Source organism: Haematobia irritans, chromosome 4, assembly GCF_050003625.1.
Source record: "Haematobia irritans isolate KBUSLIRL chromosome 4, ASM5000362v1, whole genome shotgun sequence".
Classification (NCBI taxonomy): domain Eukaryota; kingdom Metazoa; phylum Arthropoda; class Insecta; order Diptera; family Muscidae; genus Haematobia; species Haematobia irritans.
The window spans coordinates 46,811,128-46,827,086 of record NC_134400.1 but is presented as its reverse complement, the minus strand read 5'-3'; the positions used below and the strand labels follow the sequence as shown (position 1 = coordinate 46,827,086).

Sequence of the window (15,959 nt, the reverse complement as noted above, 5' to 3'; positions counted from 1 at the left end):
TAAATTTCCATATGTTAATGCATCTTATTTTGTTTTCTTTTTTTTTAATAAAATAATGTGCCACACTAAAGCAAAAACTTTTGTCTATTCTTATGGAGCTTTGAAACTAAAACATTCTTTAGACAAACACGTTATGCAAATAACCATAGGAAATAACTTTTTAGGGAGATTATATAAAAGAATTTAATTATTGTCATTTCGCAAATGTAGTTCTATTGAGTAGAAATGGCGTACATTAAATCTGGTTTATTTTTATTCGCTATCACAATACAATAGCCATACCGAAAGTAAGGAGATGTCCGAGCAGCAACTTTGATTTTTAGTTGAAATCATGCTCACGACGGAAGCTAGGTATATCTAAGCCAGATTAGGGCAATGTCTCATTTTTTAATCTTTCACGTTCCTCTAAAACCTTAATGGTTGTTGGGTTTCTGAGGGTCTGAATTAATTACTTCACAATTCTATATAAAACACTGATATAAATGCGTTTAACTGATACTCTTTCTTTATAAAAAATGTGCCACCTTTTATTTCGAATGCCAGATTTTGTGCCACTTTTCAGAAATTTTCAACGGTAACGCAGCCGGGTGTGTGTGCACCACACCTCACTTCGTTTGGCACATCTAGCAATATTTTGAGGACCGAACTGTTTTTTTTTTTTTTTGCCCACAGGGAGGGCTCGGGCAAACGTACAGTCGTTGTTACAGCAGACTGCACCCTCAAAAAAATCGACTCTCTAACATATGTTCCAAACATATTTTGCAGGAAGCACATATATTATTGGATACTGCCGAAACATTAATATGTTTGTTTTATGTGAACATATAATATGTTTGGAAGCATTTTGAGCCCAAAAATATTATATGCTTGGAAGAATTTGCCCCAAAGAAGATTGTGCTCATTCCCTAACATAATTTTCACTTCCACGAAATTTTTTAGTTCTTGGCACCTTTTTCTGTAATACAAATAATGTTGAAGAAATTATTCAATTTTTTAATTTTTTAAATTTTACCTTTCGCCTGGACGGAGAATCGAACCGAGGACCATACAGTTTGTAAGCCAACACACTACCACGGAGCTACGTAGCTGTTATAGTCACCAGTAGACAATTATCGTTATAAGTTACATTTATATAGCATAGTTTGCAGCGCCCACGAGCCCATGCAAACATAACATTATTTAACAGAAACATACATGTGTTGGCAACGTGGAGCAGTGGTTAGCATGTCTGCCGTACATGCAAAGGGTCGTGGGTTCAATCCCTGCTCCGACCAAACACCAATTTTTTTTTTAATTTACTATATTAAATTTTTATAATGAAACTTCGAAATGTGGGTTATTAAAGATTTACAGTCAGAAACAGTGCTTGATATAAACGAAATGGACTGAGCTTTTGGCTAAGATATTATTTTTTTATTGCAAAAATAACAATTTTGTAATAAAAAACTGGTTTTGGTATAAAAGTTTGAAATTTTGGAAGGAATTCAAAAACTCTAACAAAGGAAGAACGTGGGGTCGAGTATAAACATACATAAATAATTTTAGAATATACACAAATTAAATAATAATTAGGCTTAAATTAAATAATATTTATACTTAAGCATATACAATTTTTGGCCTTATCATAGCAGTTTCCGAAACAACATATAAGCGGTTTCACAGAAATTGCTCTCTTTTGATTCTCTCGCTGTGTTAATTTGATATCTTTCGTCGACCCTCCCGGTTTTTATCTCTATTTCTTTCTCTATACTCTGTCTCTCTCTCTGTCGCTCTCTGAATAAAATATCACAACATATATATGTTTACTCGAAATTTGTAAATGTATATATGTTTACATTCACACATATAATTTTTATGAAACATGCATGCCCCAAACATAATATATTCTAACATATTAACATATGTGTTCCAAACATTTAGTGTTAGTTTGAGAACATTACATGTTTGCACTTAAATATATTGTGTTTAAAAATTGTGCCCGAAACACATTTTGTTTATATCGAAACATATGAAAAACATATTTTTCTAACAGTGTGGGATTAGCAGGTTTTGTAATTTGGATTTTCAACCATTTCCCGATATTTTAATCAATTTATTCAATTTTATTATTATTATAATTTTTTTTTTGTTCAAGAAAAATATTTCTTGGAACCTATGTTACCATATAGAGGTATTTTTTCTATTAAGCACAGAAAAAAATATCACCAAAATATTCCCAATTAAAATGTTGATTGAAGTTGAAAACTTTTACAATTAAAAAATTAATTGATACTATTAATTGTTAATCAAACTAGAAACATTAAGTCAATGATTGAAATATTTTAAATTTTCAATTAAAAAATTAATTGAAACAATTAACTTTTTAATCAAACTCGGAAGAGTAAGACAGTTAAAAAAATATGGATATTTTTTCAAAATTCTTAATTAAAAATTGTTTTGAAACTATAAATTTTTGAATCAAACTAAAAAGCATTAAAAATAGTTATAGAAAGTGATTGAAATATAGTATAGCAATTAGAAAATAGTTTTGTTTAAAAAAAATAATTGAATTTTGCAATCGACATCAATTAAAAATTTAATTGAATCAATTAAAAAAATTAATCGAAATTTGCTCATGAAATCAATTTATTTTTTGATCAAGTATTTTTTGATTTCGTGATTGAAAACATTTCAATTAAAAAATTAATTGGATCCATTAATTTTGTGATAAAATCTGAAAAAAAAATTTGTGTGAGCCTAGCGGGGGGGTTTCTCTCTCAATAATGCTGGTGATAAACGTGAGTATCTCACTGATCTGCTGGGAAAAGGAGTTCCCTTATCATTGAGCCATTGCTAAAAGAAAAGTTCACAGTATAAAATTGGACTTGCCCGACTTTTTGCAAATCGCACCAAAGTTCTCCGATTTGCTTTTAATTTTCAGGGAAGGTGGAAGGTCTATACATAGCGCCGCTACTTTATTTTTCGATATTTGGTCGGGTAGGGAGACCTCCCCTTTGAAAACTTAAAGTTCCTCGATGTTTTTCGCCTGATTTTTTTTTTTTTGAAAAAAAGTTTCTTGAAATATGCAGCGAAAGTAGAGAGTGGTGACTGTATGGGAAGTGGGTACTTTATTTGTTGATATTTGCACAGGAGGGGAAGGTCCTTCTTTCCAGACTTTTTAAGTAAAAAACTTAAATTTACATTTATAGATGTACATACACTGATACAAAAATATTGTCGTGAGGTCAAAGATTTCATGTCTTTAAAATACGAATACAAATTTAGCCTAGCATAGAATACGTATTTCTCCAATATAAAGTTTTTTTCCTTGTCCAAAAGTCGATAAACTTTTCAATGAAGTCATATTGCCCTCATAATTAAGTGATTTCACTTAAAAATGGGTATCATAACATGAAAGAAAAAATGTTTGGGCTAAGGTCAACTTGACCTTACTAATTCAGAAAAATTCTTTAAATTTAATGAAATTGTCTTTAAATTTGTTGTCTTTTTGCATCTTGACTACAAAGCAAAAAATCGTTCAAATATAGCACATGTTTTTCGACACTTTATTTTAAAGACGTTTTTCACTTGAAACATAGCATAATTTCTACTGGAAGTCGAATCTCAATTTGGAAAATAAAGTTGTCGTTAACTCGTTTTTAAAAGGACTTTGATAGCATATGAAGAAAAAAGCTGAAAAAGCGAAAACGAATATTTGCTTCCTAGAAGCAAGTATACAAACCCCAAATTTAAAAGAGAATTGTGTCTTAAAAGTATCCTTACTTTTATTCTCCGCTTCTTTGGCTCGGAGTCAATACAAAACTTTTTAAAGTAAAGACCAAATCTTTGGAACCGGGCATGTTTTTTTTTCAGTGTATGATTCAAATTCCAAATCGATAATTCCAAAAAACTCTAATTAATTTAATAAAATTTGAAGAAATGTTTCAAATGCAAAAAATATTTTTATTTATTTTTCCTTACACATCATAGATTAAATGAAATGTCATCAAATTTGAAGAAATTTATCTATGAAATATTATCAAATTGAAGAAATAGTTGCATTAATTCTTTCATAGATTATATGAAATTTCATCAAATTTGAAGAAAATTATGAAATATGAAATGTTTCATAAAATGGAAGGCGTGTTTTATTTATTTTCTTTTTCTATGAAATATTTCATAGACTTTATGAAATTTCATCAAATCATATGAAAACTTGCAAAACAACTTTCAAGTATTTTTATTTGAAGGTAGTTTTCTTCAGTATTGATGAAAAATTAAAAAATAAAAAGGAAAAAACTGATGTGACTTTCAAAATTGACTTCAACTAGAATTGGATTTTTTTTTTCAGAAAAATTGTCTTATTATTTTAACCTGCGAAAGATATGGTTGACTTAGTTAATTCAAAATATTCCTTTAAAATGCAAGATTTTTTAAGAAAGATTCTCAGTCAAAAAATCCGTAAGGCGAACCGAAACGGACCGGGTTAACTAGTACATTTTCAATTTTTTTAATAATTTAAATTTGGTGTGTGTGTGTTTTTATTTTTTTTGCTTCTTTAATAATATTGTCATTGCACAGGTGTGTGGGGGGATACCAACGATAGCGGGGATGAATGGAACAATGGTGGAATCCCTGAAGAGTATGAGAAGTGGACTGTATCTTTTGTATAGGCCAATTTATTATTTCTCAAATTAATGAGAAATAATAAATTAAAATCCAAACGAAAGTGATGTAAGAAATAAAAAGATGAACAAACAGTGAGTTTCAACACCCTCACAAAAAATCGCTTCTGTAACATATACTCCCAAACATATTTTGCTTCAAGCATATACATTTTTGGGTATTGCCCAAACATTTATATGTTTGATCTCTTCCAATATATAATATGTTTGAAAGCATACTGGTCTAAACAATATATGTTTGGGTAGTCTAAGTTCCAAACATTTTGTATTTTTGCATCCAAATTCAATAATGTTGTCTTCCAAAAAACAATATGTTATTATGTGAACATATAATATGTTTGGAAGCATTTTGCACCCAAAAATATTATATGCTTAAAAAAATTCTCCCAAACAATATGGTGCTCAAAATTTTATTTATTTATTTATATATTTACAATCATAATGAATTATGAAAATAAACAGGTAATATAGGTGCTAACAACATAGGTTTTCGACCTGAATGCTCAAAATTTTGTTTCTGCCTAATTGTATATTCCCCCATATCTTTTTCACTTCCACGAGAATTTTTAGTTCTTAGCACCTTTTTCTGTAATACAAACATTGTAGAAGAAATTATTCAATTTTATGATTTTTTTATTTTAATTTTACCTTTTGCCGGACGGGGATTCGAACAGCGGACCACACAGTTTGTAAGAATCAAAGAAGTAGCTGATCAATTGCCCAAGTAAAAATAAAATGTTAATTTTGTAATAACAAGCAACAACCACCAACTTAATTCAATATCGCTCCCTGTTAAATAGCGCTCCAAGCTACTAAACACATATATGTTTATAGGCTATTTCTAAATTAATATATGTTTGCATCCAAGCATATTATATTTACAAACATTTTATGTCCCAAACATAATATGTTCTAACATATTAACATATATGTCCCAAACATGTTATGCTAGTTTATGAACATTATATGCTTGCATTCAAAAATAGTGTGTTTAAAAATTTGTGTTCCAAACATATAATGTTTATAGCCAAACATATGAAAAACAGTCTTTTTCATCCGTGAATTTACAACAACAAATTTATTGATGATAAAAAAGGAAAATAGAAATGAGGAGAGAGGCTCACCTTTATGATGCGACAGGAAAATTAGCAGTGAGCGATAGAAAAGAAACTTAAAACCAGCTAACTTATTGTACTAAATTTTAATATGCAATAATTCACAATAGATTTTAATTCAGCAATTTGAAAATTCAAAATAATAATTTAATTATGATTTTATGGAAATTCATTAACAGTAATTCAGGTCATAATTCATTTACAATAATTCAATGGAAATCATTTTTAAAAATTCAAAATAGTTGACAAACGTGAAGTTTGTCCAGTCATTTATTTTACAATTTCCATTTTTTTATGTATTAAGTTCATTTAACAAAATATTTTCAACTGTGACACGATTTGACAAGAACAAATTTGTTTCTAACGATTAGACATGCAACTGCAAAATTCACTTCCAATATCATTATATGCAGTGAAGGACGGATAAAATCTACCTCATACATTTATATAAATAGACATTTTTCCAATGACTTTATGGAGCCTCAAATATTTTATTTTATTACGGGTATGTGTCATATTTAAATTTTCTTTGTTCTAGTTATTGGCTTCTAATCAAGATCCCAGTCCTCGAATAAATATATTGATCTTGTTAACGTTTTTTTTTTATTTTTTGTAAAAAAAAAATTGTAAAACAAATTGTCTGTTGGCGGAAAAATAAAAGTGTGTATCTTTTATGGTAGTTTTGCATACGAACACAATATTTTATGTTGGCGGTCAGTTCAACCTTGTCGTTCGATATGGGGATCTCCTCCACATGTCTGAAGCTTAAAAATAATCTCAACAGCCAAATGTTCTGGCCATTTGTCTTTAAGTTCTTTGTTGTAAGTGTAGATTTTCAAAATGCTTTTTTGTTATTAAAAATTATGTTTTTCCACTCTCTTGGTTTCTTTGTCAATTGTAGTTTATTTACCAAGTTACTATTGCTACTAAAGTCCGCGCCTGCGCATAATGAACAACCTGTCAAATTTGACAAAATCACTGGCCATATTTTTACCTTTGCCTTAACGAATTTATTTTCAATATCAAAAAACAATATCGTCTATTTTTCCCATTAGAATTATTTGGGGACTGAGGAGTTATTTTTATTTGGACGCTTTTTTTAGCAACGTTGAGTCAATGGAAATTATTCGGCATCAACTCATTTTAGCCTTGTGTTTTATACAAAATACCCAAAATGTCGTCCAAATAAAAAATGACGCCAAATTGGAATATATGTTTTTAGAACTTGGTACCAACCCTACCTACTAAACAGTAGGTAGATTGGTAGAATTTTTTTACAAAATTTTTTAACAGAATTTTCTATAGAAATAAAATGTTGACAAAATTTTCTATAGAAATGAAATTCTGACAAAATTTTTTATAGTAATGAAATTTTGACCAATTTTTCTATAGAAATACAATTTTGACAACATTTTTTATTGAAATAAAATTTTGACAAAATTTTTTACAGAAATAAAATTTTTACAAAAGTTTTTAGAAAAATAAAATTTTGTCAAAATTTTCTATGGAAATAAACTTTTGACAAAATTTTCTATAAAAATAAAGTTATGACAAAATTTTCTATAGAAATACAATTTTGAAAAAAATTCTATGAAAATAAAATTTTGACAAAATTTTCTATAGAAATAAAATTTTGACAAAATTTGCAATAGAAATAAAATTTTGACAAAATTTGCAATAGAAATAAAATTTTGACAAAATGTTCTATAGAAACAAAAGTTTTTAGAAAAATAAAATGTTGTCAAAATTTTCTATGGAAATAAACTTTTGACAAAATTTTCTATAAAAATAAAATTATGACAAAATTTTCTATAGAAATAAAATTTTGAAAAAATTCTATGAAAATAAAATTTTGACAAAATTTTCTATAGAAATACAATTTTGACAAAATTTTCTATAGAAATACAATTTTGACAAAATTTTCTATAGAAATAAAATTTTGACAAAATTTGCAATAGAAATAAAATTTTGACAAAATTTGCAATAGAAATAAAATTTGGACAAAATTTTCTATAGAAATAAAATTTTGACAAAATTTTCAAAGGAAATACAATTTTGACAAAATTTTCTATAGAAATAAAATTTTGACAAAATTTTCTATAAAAATAAAATTATGACAAAATTTTCTATAGAAATATAATTTTGAAAAAAATTCCATGAAAATACAATTTTGACAATATTTTCTATAGAAATAAAATTTTGACAAAATTTTTTATAGAAATAAAATTTTTACAAAAGTTTTTAGAAAAATAAAATTTTGTCAACATTTTCTATAGAAATAAACTTTTGACAAAATTTTCTACAAAAATAAAATTATGACAAAATTTTCTATAGAAATAAAATCTTGTTGTTGTTTTTTGATTTCAGCTTAAAACCATGCATTGACTAAACTACAAGTGTAGCTTAACCAACAGAGGAAAAGAATGTTTGTCAAATTTATTTGGGCAAAGCCCTATAGACGGCAAGATGGTTGGATGGACGCACGTTTCGGAATTACCACATTCCTCATCGGCATCCTCTACTTGCAGCAAAACTATCAACCAATTATCAAAATAAATTCAGGCAGGCCAACAATGAACCACACTTGAACCTTACGAAAAAAGGTTTTGCATGATAGCCGGCTTATGCCGAAATAAATTCGTACAAACATATCTCTTTTCCTATGCCACTGTCAAATCATAGATTTGAGTGTAGTTGGCTGGGTTTATTTTGAGCGTGCTTCCTCTTTTTTTCATTCGTTTTGTTGAATCAGCGCAATCAAGCTATTACGCTTGACTTCCATCACGAATACATTTCTTTTTGAATAAACTCAAACGTATTTTTTGGCGGCTTAGAAATAATCGAATGAACTGTCATTAAAACAAATATCATAAAGCGGTTGGCAAAATTGGAATCTTCGTAATAATTTCCAATTTCGCCATTTGAATTTGAATCATTTTTTTTATTTTTAATTATTGAAGAACAAGAAATGGAAATAAAGAAATCTGAACACCATGTCGTCTTAATTAAATTCCCACAAAAAAAGACAAAATGAAATGATTTCTATATTAGGAAAAACAGACAGAAAAAACGTGTCTTTCATTCAGAGAGAGATTCTTCATAAAACCATGAAGAAATAAAAACGCAATTAATAATATGTATGTTTATGCATAGATTCCAACCCTCCCATAAATTATCAAAAAAAAAGAAAACACAAGACCTCAGTTTGTTTTACTACTTCAACCAAAATACCATTATACAGTAATATCAAATGCAAACTATTATTCATTGTATATTTTGGGCTATGAAATGGTATGACAAGTGTTAAGATATAATTGCAAATATATAATTTCTCTTAGGAGGAGGAGCCCCCTGTAAATGAAAATTTCTAAGGCCGGATTATAATTCAGGGGATAACTAAAACTTTCTAGGTTTGGCTTTTGGCCCTTTGTTTCCTCCCATCCCCTTGCGCCCACTCAAACACTCCGATGATTTAAGCTAACCTTATATTGGTTTCGGAGGGAAATACCAAATTTATTCACTTTGTATGTGGGTACGACAAGAAAACAAAAACGAAAGTATTCTTTTGAAATAAAAAAAAATTAAACAGATTGGCTTTATTCAAATAAGGGTTTTGAATGAAATTATTCATAATAATGATGACAAAGTATAACTGGATTTTTTGGGGAATAAATAGGCTTATTAATCCATTTCGCTCCGCTGTTCTATTTTTCGATAATCCTCGCTCTCGTTCTCTCTCTCTCTCTCTCTCTCTCTCTCTCTCTGATAATCCTTTTTAACTTTGATTTCCTCTTTTTTAAATTTAATTGCAGATTATTTATGTAATTCCTATTATTTGTAAACTCATTTATATGTATCTGAATACCAAAATATATTTCCAAATGTGTTCGAAACCCTTTCACTAACCTTATGTTTTTTGTCTTCTCTCCATGCACCTTCCCTCACTCCCATTCTTGGCATCTGCCTTTCATCAAAATTCGTGCAGATCTTGAACAAAGACATCTAAACAAAATGGAGAACGGCCTGCATGTCATATCACAGACCACGCCCATAATTGTCAGTGATTATTTAACACTTACATCTCCACCAACCTATTCACGTCTACCACCTGATGGTCATGAATTTCCACCAAATTTCACAGAACCTTTAATTGTACCCCTGCCCTCTGCCAACTCTAATTCCTGCTCTCCCAGTAATATAATGAAGACCACCAGCCTAATGCAAAGTGTAACGACAACAACCAAAGGTGCTGCACCGGGTGACCCAAGTAATACAATTTACACAGAGAAATTATATGCTGCCTCCAAATTGGGCCAAACAATGGTGGCTAGTACAAGGACAACACATGTCAGTAGTACAACAAATAATGGTGTTACCCAAACGATAGTGGAAGTCGAAAATCAGAAAACATCACCTCTAATGATGGATAAGAAGAGCCACCAAAGTCACGAGTTATCATCACCACCACCTCTACCGAAAAGCACCCCACCTCCAGCCGTTCCACGGAAGGTCTATCGCCAAGATTTGGTGGTAAATGTGGAAGATTCAAGAGCAACTACGCCCTCAGTAACAGTGGGTACACCTGCTAAGATTATAATTGATACACGAAGCAGTCGCTCCACCCAGAATCTGTCGAGTGGTAACAGCAGTGGTAGCACTACACCCACAGCCCACAAAGTGGAGGCACCCTCATATGATTCGGCCGATTACAAACGTTCCTTAAGTGCTCCTCGCAGATCCAGTGACTGGCGCAAGGATGAGAAGTCTGAAAAGAGTGTTCGTGATAAAATTGCCATGTTCTCCAATGACGATTCTGCCCCATTGGAAACCCCTAAGACCATTAGTTTCTCACGATCAAATAGCTCCACTAAGCCTTTGAATTTAAGCACTGAGAACCTATTGGATAGTTCCTCGCATACACGCTATTCGGTGACGCCCAATATGCAGAAAACTCGTGCCATGAGTGTGGAGAACCTTAGTGAAGTTGCACGTCTCTATCAACTGTCCAAGCCTTTGCCCTCACAGAACAACTTCTCCGATTCTATGCATTCCCTGTATTCGCTCAATTCCGATTTCAATCAAAATTATGCCTCATTGCCCAGACGCCATGCGTCCACGCAGAATTTGAATAGGCAAATTAGCTTTTCGGGTCAACCAGCTTATGTACCAGATGAAGCATCCCGCAAGGCGGCCATAACCAATATCCTGGAGCAAAGGCGCCGTAGTTTGTCCAAATTAAGGGGTTTGGTTATACCAGATCGGCCCCATGTGCCATTGGAGCCCATATTGGATTTGCCCGAAATCAAAAGCCGTGACAGTGATCAAATGAAAGCATCAGGAAATACCTCATCCACCGATTCAACGGATAGTGGTGTGGGCTCAGTGACGGGGGCGAATAGTATGGGACCGCGACCTGCCAAGAGGTCGGAAATTCTTTCGTCCACCCCAGCGGCATCGGGAATCAACAACCCTTTGAGACCCCTGAATGTTTCGACGCATAGTAACAGTGCGAATATAGCAAACAATCGCAGTTATCTGACGCAAGCCCCATCGAGTGCACGACACCAGCTCGGTGGCCAGGGAGTACCACCTCTGGTGGCTCAACGCAGGTTAGAAGCTTTAAATACCATTCCTCCAGCCAAACCTCCACGCACCTCTCTGGTGGCAACACCACGCCAAATGTTGCATGAAGAAAGTGACTCATGTGATTCTGTATTCTCCTCGCGCATTTCCTCACCACCCATGTCTCCATGTGTACCCCAAGTGCCTGAGAAATTTGCCCTTACCCGTACACTGTCCTCAGAGACGAATACCTCCATAGCCAGTTCTACCACATCAACCTTAACCTCGGGCTCTGGATCCCAGGCCAGCTGTTCATCGGTGGGTAGCACACCTACCGTGGACTTGAGTCGCCGTGTGCTGAAGTCTGGATCCAATGAATCCGCCACAAATCGCAAAAATATCTTAGCCTCAGCCAAGTGCCGTAATGGAAGAGGAGACACATCGGCCCTTATGCGTAATCGGCCGTACGATGATGAGGACAGTACCGATGGCTATGATGAGGATGAAGTTCGAAGACATCATAAATCCAAACCACGATCTCTGATGTCCAGTAGCAGTTCCCTGATTACCTTACCCTCCAAAGCTGTCTCGCCCACTGCTCCCATCAACTACAAATTGGTGACCAAGACCGATCAGAATTTGGTCGATAAGGTAATCAATGTGGCCGCCTATGTGGAAATCACCTCGGACACCGATGACAGCAGTCGCAAATCGGCCGATAGCAGTTCGCCCCTTAAGCTCAGTGCCATGTTTATCGATGAGGAACGTAAGCAGAGCTTCAAAGCCGATCCCACTCAGAAAGCCTTCACAAAACCCAAGGCCTCCAATATAATACCAGCCAAAGTGGTAGCTCCCATAAGCTCCCAGCCTGTTCAACCCCTAAGCCCCCAGAGGGCCGTTGAGGCTATTTCACCTCTTAGTGGCAAAAAGTCCAGCGATGGCAGTGAATTGTCACAATGGATGCACGTGGAAGTGGCCAAATCGCGCACCATGAACAGAACGCCTGAAAGATCTTTGAAACCTGTCTTTGAAAAATTCGAAAGTAGTACCACCACCAAAACCACCTATACCAGTCTATCGAGTAAGACAACACCGAAAATTAGTACAGCCGAAATTCGGGAGAAATTCGAACGCTCTGCTGCGGCCAATAGTAACACTTCCTCCACCGTATCTCCCATATCCATCACCACATCCAATTTGCTTAACGTAAAGTCACAACACAAAGGCAATTATCATGAACGCTTTTCCTCGTTGGACTCGATTGCCTCATCGTCATCAGGCGTTAGCTCAACCACACAGAATGTCTCATCGACCCAAGAGAATACCACCGAATTCGGTAGTTTCTCATCGCTTGGCAGTAATCAGAGTTTGATCACTGCTCAAGACATACAACAGATTATCGAAGAAGCCGATCCACCTCTTAAAACACCCGAAGCCTTTATTATTGTCCTACAAAGGGATACGCCGGAATCGAGTATTGGCATAACTTTGGCCGGCGGCTCAGATTATGAAGCTAAAGAAATTACGGTAAGTGTGAAAACAAAACAACGATATGCCAACTCTCAAATATTTCATTAAAATTTTCTCCACTTCCTCTATGTAGATTCATAAGATTTTGTCCAATACTCCAGCGGCTAAAGATGGGCGTTTGAAGAAGGGTGATCGCATTTTGGCCGTTAATGGCATGAGCATGCGCGGTTTAACACATCGAGAATCTATAACGGTGCTAAAGGTAAGATCCAAGTGCACCTTTGGCTAGGTCTATTTTCCTATTTAAACTTTCCTTTATTTACAGACTCCACGACCTGAAGTAGTGCTAGTTGTAACACGTTCCGAATCTGTAGTGGTGAAACCTCTAAGCAAGAAGCGTTCTTCTTTGGGCTCTCTCTCAAGCCTTAATGAGAAGCCTACCGAGATAGATTACGAGAAAAAGCGTAATTATCACAAAGCTTCCAGATCATTAGATCTCGATCTAGATGTTATATCCAATGAGGAGGCATCAAGTGCAAATAGTCGACACAATCTTAATACAACACCATCGAGCACAAGTTCCAGTACTCGTAGTAGTCCACAGCCACCAGGTGTAACGACCACGGATAGTGCCACCTTGGCCAGTATTAGAGCTAGACGACAATTGTCTAGACCGGATGTAAGCAAAATCTCTACAAGTGAACTTTTGGAAAGGGCCCAAGAAACCAGAAATGCTTTGCAAGCTGAAATTAGAGCACAAGGTGAACTAGAAAAATCGAATATGAATTAAAAAAAAAAAATAAAGAAAACTTTTTTATCTTTACAGAAGAATCCTCTACAAGCAACAGTGCGCGAGTTGTGGAAATTATCAAAGATAGCTGTGGTTTAGGTTTCTCTATTGAGGGAGGTTTCGATTCACCCCTGGGCAACCGACCTTTAGTGGTGAAGAAAGTATTTATGGGTAAGAACTAATGAGAGTAATTTATATATATTAAATTAAAGCTAAATTAAATTAATTATATGTATAATTATATATAAGACACATATCGTACATATATCTCCGCGCCAGATCTGTACTAAGAGCACTTGAAGCACACCTTAGCTAGTGTTGACACATTTAGAGCCAATTTCTAATATGCGAAACGTATTATTTCGTTCGACTTAAATAATTTACTTTAATTTAATTTTATTTCATTTATTTAGTTTATTTTCTAGATGATCTTGTAATAAGAATTAATTTGATATCATTTTATTTCAACTTTTTAATTGATTTAAAATAATTTCTTTTCCTTCTTTCATTTTTTTTCATTTATTTTTTCTAGGCGGAGCCGCCAAGAAGACCAATCAGGTTCGCAATGGTGATGAAATCTTAAGCATCAATGGTTGCTCCACAGCCAAAATGACCCGGGTTGATGCTTGGAATTATATGAAACAATTACCGTTAGGCCCAGTTAAAATTGTTTTTGCATAAATGTTAAAAAGTTTTAGTTTTTATGCTCAACCATTTATATCATAAAGATATATATTTTTTTTTTGTTTTTATATAAATACACATTTACTTAGAAAGTAAATTAAGAAAAAATAAATATATGAAACTATTATTATCCTTAAAATCTAAATATTGTATAAACAATTATGTTAATTAGTAAGTTCTGGTAAACAAACGGAAGAGAAAAATTAGAATTCTTGCCATTTTCTCTTTTAATTGAAACTATTTCTCTGTCTCCCTCTCTCTCTCTCTCTCTCTCTTGCAAATGAAACAAAGTTTCATTTGCAATAAAAATGAAATAATAGCTTTTTACTAAAAAAAAACAAACAAACACACATAATATTGGGGAAAACTTGAAAGCATTTAAATTTTAATTTTTATTAGTTAATAAAATAAAAGTGCAATTATTTATGTAAAAAAATATTGAAAGCTTTTTGGTTTTAGTTTCATAATAATTCATAAGAATTTTCAAAATTTTTATAAAACAAAAAAAATGTGTACTTAAGTTCGAATTTATTTTACTTATTATATGTTTTAACTTTTATATAATTTGTTAGTATGTCTTTAAATTTTTTCTGTGTTAAATTTATGAGAATTGTGTTTTTATTTATTTAAAGTTTTTAACGTTTGTTTTTCTTCTCGCTACCCAAAAGTGCTCTAATTTTGCATTTATTATTAAAACCAAGAAAAAAAATATTTAAATCATTTACATTAAATAATAAAAACAAAATATGTGTGTATATTTTTTCAATTACTTATATTTTAAAAATGTTTCATGAACTTTATATATCTACTTTGTACACTATAAAAAGAAAACAAATCGATTACTATTAATATTACAAAACTACTTGTATACTTACATTTATTTTATTATATATCATCTTATTATTAATCAAATTAAATAATTAACCATATCGTATTTTTATTTAACATATGTTCTACCCCCAAAAACAAATAATAAGAAAACAAGGAAAATGTTTTAAAGCATTCGTTTATAAAAATTTATATATTTATAATCAACTCCCTACTTAATTACAAACTATCACAAATTATATGAAATAAATAAATTTTATTATATATGACCATATATAAAATATATAAAAAATGAAACTATTGTGCGTTACTTTTATAATATTGGGGGGTAATAACTGATAAGTGGATCGAATGAAATAACTGAATTGGTGCTTTAGGTCCTAAAACTTGGCACAAAGCCTTCGTTGGAATTCGGTATAAATTAAAATATCAATAAATGTTAAAATTGTTTAATTATTTACTTAAAAAGTTGTGAAACATTTGTTAAGGAATCTCGCTTCATATTGGGCAACACTGTACCTCGTACAAAATTTCAAACAGATCAAATGAAATTGGGATTTGGAACACGTTTCGTGGTTGCTGATAGTTAGATATTTACGCCGTCTGCTGAATTTCAAGTGAATCTGATTGGGTCGGTAGGTTGGCCAAAACTTTTTTCTATTGTTGTGTAGAGCTCGGATGAAGCGGGGTTTTTGGCCGAAGCCAATGTTAAACATGTAATATCTGAATAACGCTTTATACCCGGATCCAGCATATATATATTGCTTACATGGTTTGAAGACCAAATCAACTAGATTTTGTAACATTAGGCCAAATATTGAAATCCTCGATACTGGAAACGAAATA

General features: G+C 32.4%; 1 protein-coding gene across 4 annotated transcripts in view; it reads left to right on the top strand.

Moving 5' to 3' along the window:
- The window catches only part of bbg (PDZ domain-containing protein big bang), a 627,951-nt gene extending 612,541 nt beyond the window's left edge, over window positions 1-15,410 (top strand). For all 4 annotated transcript variants that reach the window (XM_075305498.1, XM_075305499.1, XM_075305501.1 and 1 more), the window contains 5 exons: window positions 9,765-12,868; window positions 12,945-13,073; window positions 13,137-13,572; window positions 13,638-13,772; window positions 14,134-15,410. In XM_075305498.1, coding sequence (XP_075161613.1) covers window positions 9,765-12,868; window positions 12,945-13,073; window positions 13,137-13,572; window positions 13,638-13,772; window positions 14,134-14,282 — 3,953 coding nt within the window. In that variant the 3' untranslated portion in view covers window positions 14,283-15,410. The remainder of the gene's footprint in view (window positions 1-9,764; window positions 12,869-12,944; window positions 13,074-13,136; window positions 13,573-13,637; window positions 13,773-14,133) is intronic.
- Window positions 15,411-15,959: the final 549 nt, after the last annotated feature.